This window comes from Rhamphochromis sp. 'chilingali' (assembly GCF_963969265.1).
Source record: "Rhamphochromis sp. 'chilingali' genome assembly, chromosome: 21".
Classification (NCBI taxonomy): Eukaryota; Metazoa; Chordata; class Actinopteri; order Cichliformes; family Cichlidae; genus Rhamphochromis; species Rhamphochromis sp. 'chilingali'.
The window spans coordinates 29,461,070-29,474,107 of NC_137949.1; the positions used below are offsets into that span (position 1 = coordinate 29,461,070).

Below are 13,038 nucleotides of genomic sequence, written 5' to 3' on the forward strand. Positions count from 1 at the left end.
TATTCCTTACTGGAAAACAAACTTCAAAGTAGCGCTACGCGTTCAGCGGGAGGCGTGGATGATGAGCGGCGATAAACTTGCAAGTTATGCCCAAAAAGCAAGTTATGCCCAACTCCACCGGTGGATTCTGACAGCGTGGAAAAGTGTGAAAACATCCACGATCACCAACGGATTTTGAAGGGCTGGACTGCTGCATGATGGAGAGGAGGACACCGCCACGGCCCTTCTGAGGGTGTTCGACTCTGACACTGACAATGAGGATTTCTTTGGTTTTGAAAGTGACAACGAAGGAGAGAAGAAGAGTGGATGACGAAGCCATCCTGAGCCTGTTCGTTTCCGACACTGGAGGAGAGGACTTTGGTTGTTTTAGTGCGTAGGAAGAAGAGAAAGATGGTGGTGAATGACTGACTTTTCTTCTTGTTAAAGCTGTGTCACTGCACCTGAGCCTAAAAGGTAGGCCGAATCTATTGTTCTGGTGTGCTGTAGGTTATTGTTATGTACTACATGTGCAAATATGTACCCATAACTTGTTTTTCAAAATATTAATAAAAGTGATGTCTCCAAACAGCCATCTCTTTCCTGACAATTCCCTTTGTGCATATTCTCTTACATATGATAAGTCAACATTGAAACACCTGCGGCTTTTGGTCAGGTGCGGCTAATGTATGTACAAAACAGGATTTTCCCCTGATTTTAGCTTGTGCGGCTAATATTTAGGTGCGCTTTGTAGTCCGGGAAATACGGTACTCATGCCACTACAGACAGGTTAGCTTGGCAAAGCGACTGGAGCAGGTGGAAACAGCTATTATTCTATCCAGTTTTTAAAAATTGTTACTCCTGTCAAACATTGCCTTGTCATTTTTTTACACTTTTCCTTTCTTGTAGATAAAATAAATGAGATGCATGTTCATTTGTCACCTGCTATTTTCAGGTGATGTGTTATGCCAAGATGCAAACGGTTTGCAGCTTTATATCTAACATGTCAGTCATAAGAAGGGCACATTCACCTTTAACTCCTTGCAAGATAATAAATTAAGAAGTGTCAGGAAAAGTGAGGTTTCCTGCTTTTTATTAAAAAAGAGAATTTGTATTTAGTCAGCATATTAGCCCATGATTAAGGACACAAGATTCATGTTAGGACAATAAAGTGACTATCTGGTGAGGCCAGGACCAAAGGTCAAAACTGATGGTGCTGCGATTCTTGGTTTCCAGGTATGCCACAGCCAGAGAAAGCTCTTTTTGAGTCATTTAAGGTGATCTTTTATAAATAGTGACAAAACTATGACCAGCCAAAACCTTCAAACATGACAGCTGAAATGCCGTTAATAGAGGCGTGCAATGATTTTTAAATTAACTCTCGTTACTGTTAATAACGCATATTCCCCTGCCGATAATGAAATGATTTTACAGCTGCAGAAGCCTGGTAGTTGCTTTTACTCATACAGAAGATGGGTTAGAAACAAAAAGATTCAGATAATGTATTAAACACTGACATAAAATTTTAGTTCCAAGATTTATTCTTGCCTGCTTAATTTGACCTAATACCTTGACAGCAATGACTTCAGTTTAGATACAGTGATCTGCTACTTGTGAGACAGAGCTGCTCTTGTCTACATTTCTATCTCTTTCTAAATGCAAAGCTCACTTATTGGGAGTGTATATTTACAGTGAAGATTAAGATGGAAAGAGATAACTGGAAGCAGCAGGGTAAATCCCCACATCTAAACAGCTCTAAAAAGCTTTGCTCACCTTGACAGGTAACTGTGGGAACATCTGCACGGCTCTCTGTAGACACTGCAATGGCATGCAGTAGCAGCAGAAAGGGCCAGATGGCCGAAGGAGGACACATTCAAGCAATATATATATATATAAATATGTGTGTGTGCCTGCTTGTGTGCGTACATTATGCGTGTATGTGTGTTAGTGGGCATCTGCTGGGGAGCCTCAGTCAGCTCCTGTTTCATCTTGCTCCCCTGAGCAAGGAGTGACATGCAGACTTGAGGAATGGAAGTTCCAGGTGGAGAATTCCGCAACCTCCTCCAACAGATTCCTGCGGTCTCCTCCTGATGAAAGGTGATGAGCATCAGCCTCACTGCAGCTCACTTTCCATCCAGACCCTTCAGACGTTGAATCTGTGCACCTTGAACCCATTTTCTGCTCTCTGCCTCATACCAATTTACCCTTGCAATTGTGATAAGTGGCAGACTGGCCAGCGACAATTGGGGTCAATTCACTTTCAGCTCACTAAATTAAAGATGTAAAATGAAACTGCAGCAGACACAGTGAAGATGTGGCCTTCATTCCAGAGTTGCCTGGAGGTTAAAAAATAAGGTTTGTGGCCAGTAAAAGTGCTCTGAAAGCAGGACCAGCTGTGAAAATCTGGAAGCAAGAAAGTGAATGAGAAATTCTTTACACTCCTTTAACTACTGACAGAGTTGTTCCACTGTTCAAATTTAAAGGGCTCTGGGAGCACTGGGCAGTTCAGAAGTATAGATGAAGATGAATAACAGGCTGAAAAATAATGGAGATGAAGGTTTTTGGAGGAGGTTTTTTCAAGGCAATTAAATTCCTGCAGCGCTCACAGTACTAACTTTGTGCTTTGTTCCACTGAGAAAAGAAAAAGGCGCCTGTCAATTCGGGGTGTCTCAGACAAATTTCGGTCTATACTGAAAAAGTATTGCCATTCCCGCAACACCCAGCACTGGATAAATGAAGCTGTGGGGATTGGGTAAAACGGCAGTACACAACTGCATGCTGCTGAGGCTCCCATATATAGTACAGCATGGTACCAGCATGACTGATGTCTATGGTCTCTGCACCACTTGACACCAGATTATTGCCCTACAGTTTAATACAGCCACATGCCATAAAGCAGAAGTCACACCGCATGCAGGGATAAAGCAAGAGCACAGCTCAGCTCAGAGTCTCTTCTATTCTCCTGCCTCGTCTCTCATCTCCTCCCAGGCCCGTTGCAGTGCTCGCACTGCTGAACAGCCGCACAGGCACACACATACACGTATCAGCGAGGGCCTCGGGGGCTCAGGTGCTTAGAGGTGAATAGAATAATATGGCCATGCTCTGTTTTAAGTCTACGTCAGTTTGGGTTTTCGTTCTGTCCTCTGTCGTCTGCCCTCCTACAGCGAAGCTGCAGTGTGCTCTTGTTCCTGCACAGATCAGCTCCTTGAAACCTTAACCCACCATAAAAGCTGAGAGAAGTGACAGAAATGTCAGAGGGCAGTCAACAAAGGAGAGGTAACGGGAACCAGGCCTGCAGAGCTGCAGTCATTTACCCATTTCTCGCCTATATGTTTTGGACACTTTTAAACACACGCTCGCTTGTGCAAAATAGCAAAATATCATTCCTGAATCCTTAGCTGTGTATTCTGCCTCACCTATCTCTGGTCATCATAAATCAAAGACAAACATGCTCAGAACATGCTATGCCAGTGACTGTTTGGCCTGGAAACATTTGTTGGATGACATAAGGTTGATTAATTTCCTTTCTGTAGTGTTTCGGGAAATAAAACCTGATCCGAGACAGTTATATGGATTCACTAACGAGGCTGCATTTTAAATGGATCGAGGGTCAAATAAGGAGCAAAGCAGGAACAAATCAAACATGAATCCCAGTGAGTCATTTGTGAAAATTACCGTTCCTGTAATTTATGAATTCATCATGAAAAACCTGGCAAAAAGGCCTCGTGGTTCAAATTAATTTGTGCAGCCACATTCATAGTCACATTCACTCACCCTATCCATAATAGGCTGGAACACATTGTGCATATATCAGCAGTGCATTGTATTCTTGATTAGCTTGTGGTTTGCTCTCTATCAGCAAGATTTAACTTGATTCACTTGCTCATTATACTTTGATCTGTATGGTGGCCGGGGCAGAGGTCAGTGTCTCACTTCCCTCATGGCAGAGGTGAGGCCTGGCTGCAATAAAAAACACCAACAGTTCAGCTTAATTCCAAATCTTTAAACCCTCACAGGCCCGCAGGACATTCTCTGTTAAGCAGTCAGCACACTCGTGCACTCCACAAGGTCCAAGGCTGGTTTTTACATTCATAGGCATCTTTATTTATGATTTTCTGTCAGCACTGACCTGCAGTGAAACCTCAGTGCAATGGTTTGGAAAATGGAAATATTTAAAATACGTCCACAACTCAAAATTTATATTATCAGTAAAAGTACAAAAGTCATAGACATCATTTGCAAATAACAGTTTTCATATTTGATCTTAAAAATAGTTTAATGGTTTTGCAGATGCACTTAGTCCCTTTCTTACTGAAAGCTAGGTGGAAATTGATACCTCACCTCTCCATATGGTGCTAAGCTTTAGCCGAAAGCTGGCTAATTTAGCTTGCAGTAAGAAATTAACAGGTTTCTTTGAAACTGAGATTCAAGCAATCGTTTTACTTTGTGGCATACCTCACCTAACTGCTGTGTCCAGCCACAATAAGCATGCTAGAATTAGGAAATCCAGACTCTCTGCTGTTCTCTAGTCAAGGCATTCATTATTGTAGGTTTTAATTATGCAAATTAAGCAATTGAAGTGCCTTGATTAAATAGAGTCTGGTGGTTGTCAGTGTCTCTTCTTTTTTTTTACCTGTCCTTTCAGGAAAGGGCACTTTTCCACGAGACTTTTCATTATCTTCTCTCTGAATAACATAAAATGTGTCAAGGCAGTTAAAATGTAGGGGTAGTAGCTCGAGGACCCAATTTCAGAAAAGTTAATTTAGGCTTGACCCCCTTAGCGTGATGTCATAAAATGGTTATAATCAGAAATTCATTGTAAATGTTATGCAAAAATCGTTGCTGCTGCTGCTTTGTTGAACATTCAAAGCAAGTGGACTGTGCACAAAAACATCACTGCATTGCTGCAATTGTCCACTTACACCACTGGGCTCCACAGAGCCACAATAAACAACAGCGTGGAGGGGAGAAGGGCTTTACTTCCCTGAGTTTCTTGTTCCTTTAGACCCAAACAGGAAAATGCAAAAGCTGTCTGGACTTCAATGTGTGTTAAAAGTCAGCTTTCCCTCCAGTCGCTTCATGTCTGAAAGCACATTCACTTGACCCAAACACTTTTCCTTGAATTTTTATCTACTCACTACTACTACTGTATTCAAACAATAAGTCTACAGCAGAGAAGGGGGGGGGGGGAGGGATGCCTGGGGACCAAGCTGACTTCCTCCTCTCAAAAACGGGACGGCGGGCGGATGGGGAGGGAGGGGAAGTGTGACCTCAGTAAACAGTCTCCGCACTCATTTTTCCCATGACGGCCGCAGACACAACACTGGCTGAACTCTAGCAGGTATCCCAGCAGGCCACCTGAATAACCGTGTTGACCTTCTTCCCTCCATGGAGGAAGTAATTTGGAAGCGATCATCCATAACTGCATCCATCCTATGAGGCCCAACAGGTGAGCAGCTCAAACTCACAAAGACAATGGTTTTATTATCCTTCACCTAGGGGAAACCTATACCATAACGCTGGTACAATAACAGCACCCTGCCATCACTGTTTGCCACCCCGGAATTAAGGCGCAATTTAGCCATCAACAAGAGCAAAATACGGGGCAGAGGGGAAGTCTTCGTCTCTTTCTTCAGCCCAGAGCACCTGTTGAAGGCCACAAAGTACTGCTGGAGGGTCCCACACTAAAAAAGGGGAGGTCAGTTCCCAGGGCAGATAATAATAGTTAGGGTTTGGCTAATGTGTGGACTTAACCTGAAACCTGACTATAGATCTGATACACTCAAAACCACCTTTAAAGATTAGACCACACATACAGGTGATTCAAACCGGAGCACAGGTGCTGTCCAAATGTTTCCTTCTCCCTTATGTATTCTGTTCCTGTATGAACATCAGGTGCAGGCGTATTCAGGGTGAACCTTGTAGAGCAGTAATCCAATCTAACTTTGAGACTTTCCCTCTAAAATGGTACAACAAAGGAGAACCGACCCTCGGGCAAAAACCAGCGCGCCACAACAACAGTGGTCTCAGGGCCTATATTTAACAGCGGTGGGAATTGAGGGAGCAGCAACACAGGAACACTTTCAATGCACAGCGAAGGTCGACTGGGACTTAACTTCCTCCTCAGTCTCCAACGTGAGCGGGGCCTGCTTGTTTCGGCCCCTTCGACCCCCCCACACCCAACAGCAAAATAAAAAGATAAGCATTGTTTAGCCAAACAATAGGCCACTTTCAAAGTCTCAAAAGCTTCCATTTTCACTTCCAGAGCCAGCATTTTGAAGTCAAGTATAGCAATAAACAACTTTGCAAGTGGACTGTGAGAGCTTTCTTGGTGAAACATTAGCTGGATCTAATTTCACTGTTCATGTTTCAATGCGAAGAGCAGGTGCAGGTGGACACAAGCATCACTACAGAGCTCCTATCACTATTCTGTGGTAATAGTTACTATAATTTGCTTGCTTGATGGCTTTTTATGAAAATTTTACCATGAATTACTGTAAAGCAGAAGTGCAACTTGGGTGATCACAGTACTTTTCAATGCAAACAAAAAAAGTTAAAATGTGAGCGACAGAATGTGCTAAAAGATTTCAAAGATTACAAATTATAACACCAACCTTCAGTGAATTCTGGTCAGCCAGAGCTAGCGCTTGTTTCTTCAGCTCTGAGACTTTCTTCTGGCAACTTTGGCAAAAGCCTCCCTTCTCCTCCGACTCGGAGATGGGAGCCGACCCGGCGCCCTCAGGAGGAGGTCGGCTGCTCCATTGCGCTTCCTCCGCGGAGTGAAGTCTTTTCCTGGGGGTCGCGGGAGAGTCTCCACCCGGACATCCCTCCACCTTCGGAACAAGCAAAGGTTTGGTTAACTTTTGAGGTTTCAAAAAAGAGTAGTTTGCACTTAAAAAGCGTCCAACTGTGACGGTGAAACTGTTTTGCCTGTACCTTGACAACCCGTTTGAATACAGAGCACCTGAAGTGCGCACCTCACAAAAGCTGATGTAAATAAAAACAATGCAAACTGTATTTAAGAATAAGCAAATTAGTTTTTTTACACGTAATCCTGTGCAGGGAGACACTTACAGTGAACACGCGGTTGTCATGGTCTCCACCATCAAAAGCTGAACTGCCCCAAGAGGAGCTCATTCTCCCAACTCAAGGTTGCACCTTCAGGAGAACGTCTTGAAACTCACGGATACTGTGGCTGAAAAATGTGAGACCGAGCCATAGGCTGCACCGAAGACCGGACTGAAGGTTATCAGTCATCTGTCACATCGCACCGGACCGGTGGCGACTGGGCGAAGGCAACTTGTGAGTGCGCCCCATGAAGCTCCAAAGTTGTGGAGGAGTTTTGGTACAGGAGGGCACTCAGCCGTGCGCAGGAGGCGGTGTTACTCTCCGAATGGGAGGGATAAAGAAACTTCCCTGCTCATGCGGCAATCGAGTTGTCTGTGAAGTGAACCATTATCGAATATTATACTAATTTAACTGCATAAAAACGTTTCCACTATTTCTTTATTAAAAATCTCAGTAGTTTCTCTCTCAGCTTGCTCTCTTCAGTTTATCACACGCGGATTTAAATAGCCATAGTCTAGAGTACAGTTTTAACGTTTTACAACTGTATTAAATGTAAAAATATCTTAAGAGATATAAAGAGATAAAAAATATATATATATATATTATATATGAAAAATATAATACTAGATGCCTTAATCACTTTAAGGTACCCAGTCTGTTATTTGGTAGGTAGGGCTATATAAAACCCTAAATTGGAGCTTAATTAAACTAATGTCAAAGACAACATCTTACATGAATGATAATGATAATATGAATCTTCTTGTAGGGTTTTTTTTTTTTGTGCTTTATTCGCTTTCAGGGTGCACCGTCAACTGTTGCCTCTCAGGGAGCAGAGATGTTTGTCGCTGATGTTACTCTGGCGCCATCCTCCGTCAGAAATAAAGAACACCATCTCTCAAATTGAAGAGGGTGGGCTCTCCACGGTTAAATATTTAATTGGTAAACTTTGAATATTTCATGCGGGTGATGTAAGCGACAGTCGCCACATGCCCTGCTGTCCTGCACATAAGAAACGGTTTCTCTTTTTTCTCTCCCCATAAAAAGATTTTAATTTATTTCACTTTTTTCTCGTCCAATTCTTTTGCACAAGTCATATCAGCCAATGGTGACGTTTTAAACGTAAATATAACCTCCAATATATGTTTTTATCGTCGGCTGCAACATTTCTCGGGGCTGAAAGGGGCTTGTCAAAAGACACTGGAAGATTTATTATTAGGAAATTAAGACTTAAATTAAACAACGCACCTTGTAATAAACATTTTTCCACACCAGCTTATAAGTCATATTTAAATATGTTGGTAAGTTGTCATTGAATTGTCTACAAAGCCTTATAGGTGTATTTTTCCTCGTTTACTTTAACAGCAGTTAAAGAGAATTTAAGTTAAGGCACTTTTATTTGCTTCAAAATGCTGAAGAAAGTATTGATACGCAAAACTGGAGATTCTTGAAATCAGTGAATGAAGCTGGAGGTTAACAGGGATCGCAGATGCTACGAGGTGCTGCTCACGGTCCTGAATAGCGGACAGGACCCGTCAAGCGCGCATCATTTATCTGGCTCGTCACTGTTTCCCACTTGTGCAAACAGCGCTCCAGCAAGAACATGCTCTCTGAGATAGCTTTTGTTTCAAACATCCCTTGAGAAAACTCTTACCTTTGTTTTTCTCTTCAGCAGGTGACTTGTAAACCCAAATATAATGTCCGAGTCGACGAAGAATGTCCCCAGGTCTATGACGCTGGGGTTGGGCTTCCCAGCTTCGGGAGACCCCGGTGAGTTTGGTAAAGCCATGTGGGCTGCAAGTGTACCCTAGAAAATATTCCACTCCCTGGGAAACCTATTTGATTCTTACAGCCATCTATTTTATATGTCTCGTACCCCCTAAAAAGATCCAAAGGGGTTTTTAATCCGGACATTCAGTCATTCAAGCTGAGCGCTCGCACGTGTGCGTAAAATAGCCACGACTTCCAGCAGCCCAATAAGAGGGAGGGAAACAAGCACTGCAATCCATCCGGTGCGCAAAAAGGTGTTTATATCCACTGAAATACTTTTTTATTATCCATGATCTTTGAGTGCTGTTGCAGGTCTGAGAGAGAAGGAGCACCTTGTGCATCTGCTGCACTCTCATCTCATCTCCTCTCCTCTCCCCCTCCCTCCCTTCCTCTCTCCCCCTCACTCAGCCTCCCTCTCTCTCCATCTCTCTCGCTCTCTGTTCCCTCAGATAGAGATGACCTGCTCTCATAGCCGATTTGCTGGTGCGTCGTTGTCATCCCCCTGGACGAACACGTAAAATACAATGACAATCCGGCTATAACCCCTAACGGCAGACCCCCTGTAATATTCCTGTATTATTCATGTAGGGGCTTGCAGTAACGACCCAATCAAAGCTTCTATGTTATATGTTTGTCTTATATACATATATAATGTTCCTATAATCTTCCTGCAGCAGAATGTACTGCAGCTCTGTGGTTAAAGTGTTGCTGTAGAAGCCAGTCTGGGATATAATCAAATATGAGGCACTTGATTTGTTTACCGTGATGACGGTTATCTGCAGTGATAGCCAATTTTGTTTGGATTGAAACAGATCAGCTTTTGATTGATTTTACTTTATTACAGTCTGTATCGAAATCAGATCAGCTCAAATTTCCTGTGAGATGTCCAAGGCGGAAAAATCTCCCGAGTGCTGAAATTCCTGATAATTTAAGGTGTTTGCTGCTTAAAAATGGAACTAACAGTTATAACTGAGTAAGATCGCATGGTTGCCAATCACTATGCAGCGAATAGCCTCAACTCTTCGAGCAAGATGCGGCTAAGATAGTGAGATTAAGAACGAGGCCAGTGGGTGGTTTCCCTGTGATCCAGCGGATCTATTATAAAAGTAATGAGTTGTCTTTAAAAAAAAAAACAATTTAGAGACGATTAGTTTTTAGAATGAAAATAGGCGTTAAACAGAATAATCAGAGTGTTGTCCTGCCCGGGTTTAATTTACGAATATAAACCAGTTTTTCTTCTCAGACTGGACTGCACGGAAACAAACTGTAGTGATGATGTCATGCACATGGAGCCGCTCCTCGGTGAGCTACGTGTCACTGTGAAACGCGGCACCCGTGGTGGTTTCACCGAAACACTGGCTCGCATTTCTTGAAAACTGAATTCAAATTGACAAAGTATGCTTTTTTTAATGTTACAGCTGTAAGAATCCGCATTATTTCTTTTGGATTAAATTGATATAATGGGGTTAAGTGTCACCACCAAAGCCCATAAGAGCAGAAACAAATATTTGATAGGCTATATGTTGCACCTGAGAGTGCAGTTTAAATTAAGAAACACCACAGGCTGGTGTGGTATGTGGTATATTGGGCTCCGTGGTATAAGACTATGACATGATTAGCTTTATTTAGCTCTGAGTTTTAAAAGGTGCCTTCAAAGCCCCTGGAAACAGCAGTACACCTGTTGGCTGAGGTTGAAATCTGTGGATGGTTCCTTTAACTTAACAAATGAACTAGCTGAGCGGAAATCATATCTTGGGTGAAATTTATCTTTAACTTCAATCGTTTTATTAGTTTAGCTCATTAGTATCAGAGCCCAAATACAGTCAACTTTTATTCACAGTGGCGGTAAGTGTAAGTGTGACGTATCTGATCTGACTGCTGGAAAGTTGTAAGGTCACCGGGAGAGAGCGGCGGCTGCATGGAGCAAAGTTTTTCTTTGTCTTTCAGGAGGGCAGAGAAGATCAAGAGTGACTCTGGTGCAACAATTATGACTTGACAGCTAAGCAGAGGGGGGTTAATCATTTGTTTTATCCCCAGAACAACGCAACTCATCACACCCGCTGTTGCGCATGCACGCGTGCATGCACGCAAACACAGACACCTTCTTTTGTGTGATGGAGAGACAGGGGTTGTGAGAAGAGCAATAACTGCAATTCATAGTAAAGATGATTTACCATGTCCGTCACCCAGCCCTCCCCTCTGGAGGAGGTCTGGGTTGAGTCTCCTCTGGCCGCTGATGAAATTCCAAAGACGGGATCCCCTGGGACTTCGTGTGCTGCTACATCTGCTGCCCTTGCGCACGTACAGGGAAATCGCTCTGGGCATCTCATTAAGTCCTCTCCTATGTCTTATCCTCTGACTGTGAGACCTCGATCTGCAGCTTCTCCCGGTGCACGGACAGGCTTTGTGAGAAACGTTTAGCAAATATTGATAGTTCTTGGCGCATGGAGGAGATCAAAAGAAAAAAAGGAAGGGGGCTGTCTAAAAAGGGGAGGGGGAATAAATGGTGCACACTGCTTTCATGAATGATTTATGCAATGTAGAGTAGCCTTTCCCTTCCCTGGGAAAAAGCATTTGGATTTACTTGTGTCAGATTGTGAGTCCTTAGTTTTGGTTTTCTCATCAAACCTTTAAGCAGATAAGAGACCTGAATGCAAACCTGTGGCTTTAATTAAGTCTATCTCAGTTTAGAGGCTTTTTAAACTAATTTAGACTAATAAATGATTTAATCAATATAATACAGACGGGAAAACAACAGCCCAGGAAAAATGATATTAAACCAAGTTAAATGGGGAAATAGCTGCTCCACGCTTAACTATTTGTTGATTAAAATGTCTTACCAGCAATTATTTTTCTCTGTTTTGTCAAATTAGATAGCAGCAGATGTGATTTTTCCATATTTACCACAGTTGCAATTTTCAGTACTTTGGACAGCGACCATCCCTGCAGACGTAAAGTACACAATCCCACGCATACCCATTAGTGACAAATGGTTCTTTATTGACTTCTGAACAGCAGCAACAGTAAAGCAGTGAAAAGGACGGGTGTTACAGCAGCAGGAGCAGCAGAGCTGTTAAAAAATTTGTATGTGCGCCAGCAGAATGAAATTACTGAACCCTGAAGATTTTTACAGCTCCCCGCAGCTCCTGGATTGCAGGTGTGATTGCAACACAAGGGGGCACAATGAGAGTAGGAGACAAAGGCGTGCATTAAGGAAGAAGAAAAGCAGAGCAATTCACTCTGTCGTTTAAAAAAAATTAATTTAAAAAAAGGCAAACGTTAGACCTTTCTGGTATAGAGTCACTCGAGAACAGTGTAGCTTCTTCTCCAAAGGTGGGAGCATTTGTCGTACTGGTCAAGTGGTCCTAAACATTTCACAATTTTGTTAAAGAACTGTTGAACTGTTGAGAACCACTTAATCAGAGAGACTACGCACGTCTTCATAGCAAGGTCCGTCCTCTAAACTGCTGATCTCACTAGTGAAAGAAACAACAACAGACAGAATTAAGTTCTGTTAATCTGTCGGTTAAGGCACAAGTCAAACACATCACGACAGCAGATTTCACACTGGGCCTGATGGAGAGCAAATACGCAAAAACTAACAAGGGGTTTCAGCCAACGTGCGCTGAGAAGACTTACCTAGAGATAGTTCTTTCCTCGCGGTGGTGTTTCTTTGTGTCATCCCAGCCCAGACTGACTAACTGCAGGGTTAAGAGCTCTTTATATAGCGTTTTGGGGTTGGTTCGTACAAGCCTCACATTCAGGCAGGAATGAGGCCCGTGCAGGTCCAACCGGATGAGCTGGGTTCCACCAGTAGGAGCACGACTGGGCAGCCACGCTCAAGACAAAGATAGCAACTGCTATCACATGAACATGAGGAATTTCACGTTATCTTTGTCTTTGTAGTTTGTTTAATTTCTGATGAAACTATCAATTGTCTCACAAAGTCTTACATTGTGTGAGCTGAAGGGCTGTGTTTGGGTTTCATGTCATGTAACACCTATTTTAAGCAGATACTCTGGCTACCTGTCAGTGTTAAGATTGTATTACTAGCTTTTAAATCACTGAATGGCCTGCACGAGATAAATTATAGATGGGAGTTTCATAGACACGGCATTTCAGTGGTCTCAGAGGGACTCCGTTTCACTTGACTTTTCTTTAAAAAAAAATAAATAGGGGGAAAACCCCACTATGTTTTTAGATTAGCCTTTAACTAAACCACGCCTT

The 13,038-nt window shown here is 42.8% G+C and overlaps 1 protein-coding gene and 1 long non-coding RNA gene across 3 annotated transcripts in view; both read right to left on the minus strand.

Annotated features, from left to right (window-relative positions):
* Positions 1 to 9,092, minus strand: part of kif26ab (kinesin family member 26Ab) — a 75,056-nt gene extending 65,964 nt beyond the window's left edge. The window contains exons 1-2 of one of the 2 annotated variants that reach the window (XM_080870431.1): positions 8,696 to 9,092; positions 6,591 to 6,809 (exon numbers count right to left, since the gene is read on the minus strand). In XM_080870431.1, the coding sequence (XP_080726557.1) occupies positions 6,591 to 6,809; positions 8,696 to 8,830 (354 nt within the window). In that variant the 5' untranslated portion in view covers positions 8,831 to 9,092. Of the gene's footprint in view, positions 1 to 6,590; positions 6,810 to 7,050; positions 7,324 to 8,695 lie in introns of those variants that run through there. The other variant, XM_080870432.1, reaches the window with a different exon arrangement.
* A 2,698-nt stretch (positions 9,093 to 11,790) lies between these two features.
* LOC308389237 lies at positions 11,791 to 12,498 on the minus strand. The gene is made up of 2 exons (XR_013970241.1): positions 12,451 to 12,498; positions 11,791 to 12,287 (listed from the first exon to the last, which is right to left on the minus strand). It is a non-coding gene; the product is annotated as an uncharacterized lncRNA (long non-coding RNA).
* Positions 12,499 to 13,038: the final 540 nt, after the last annotated feature.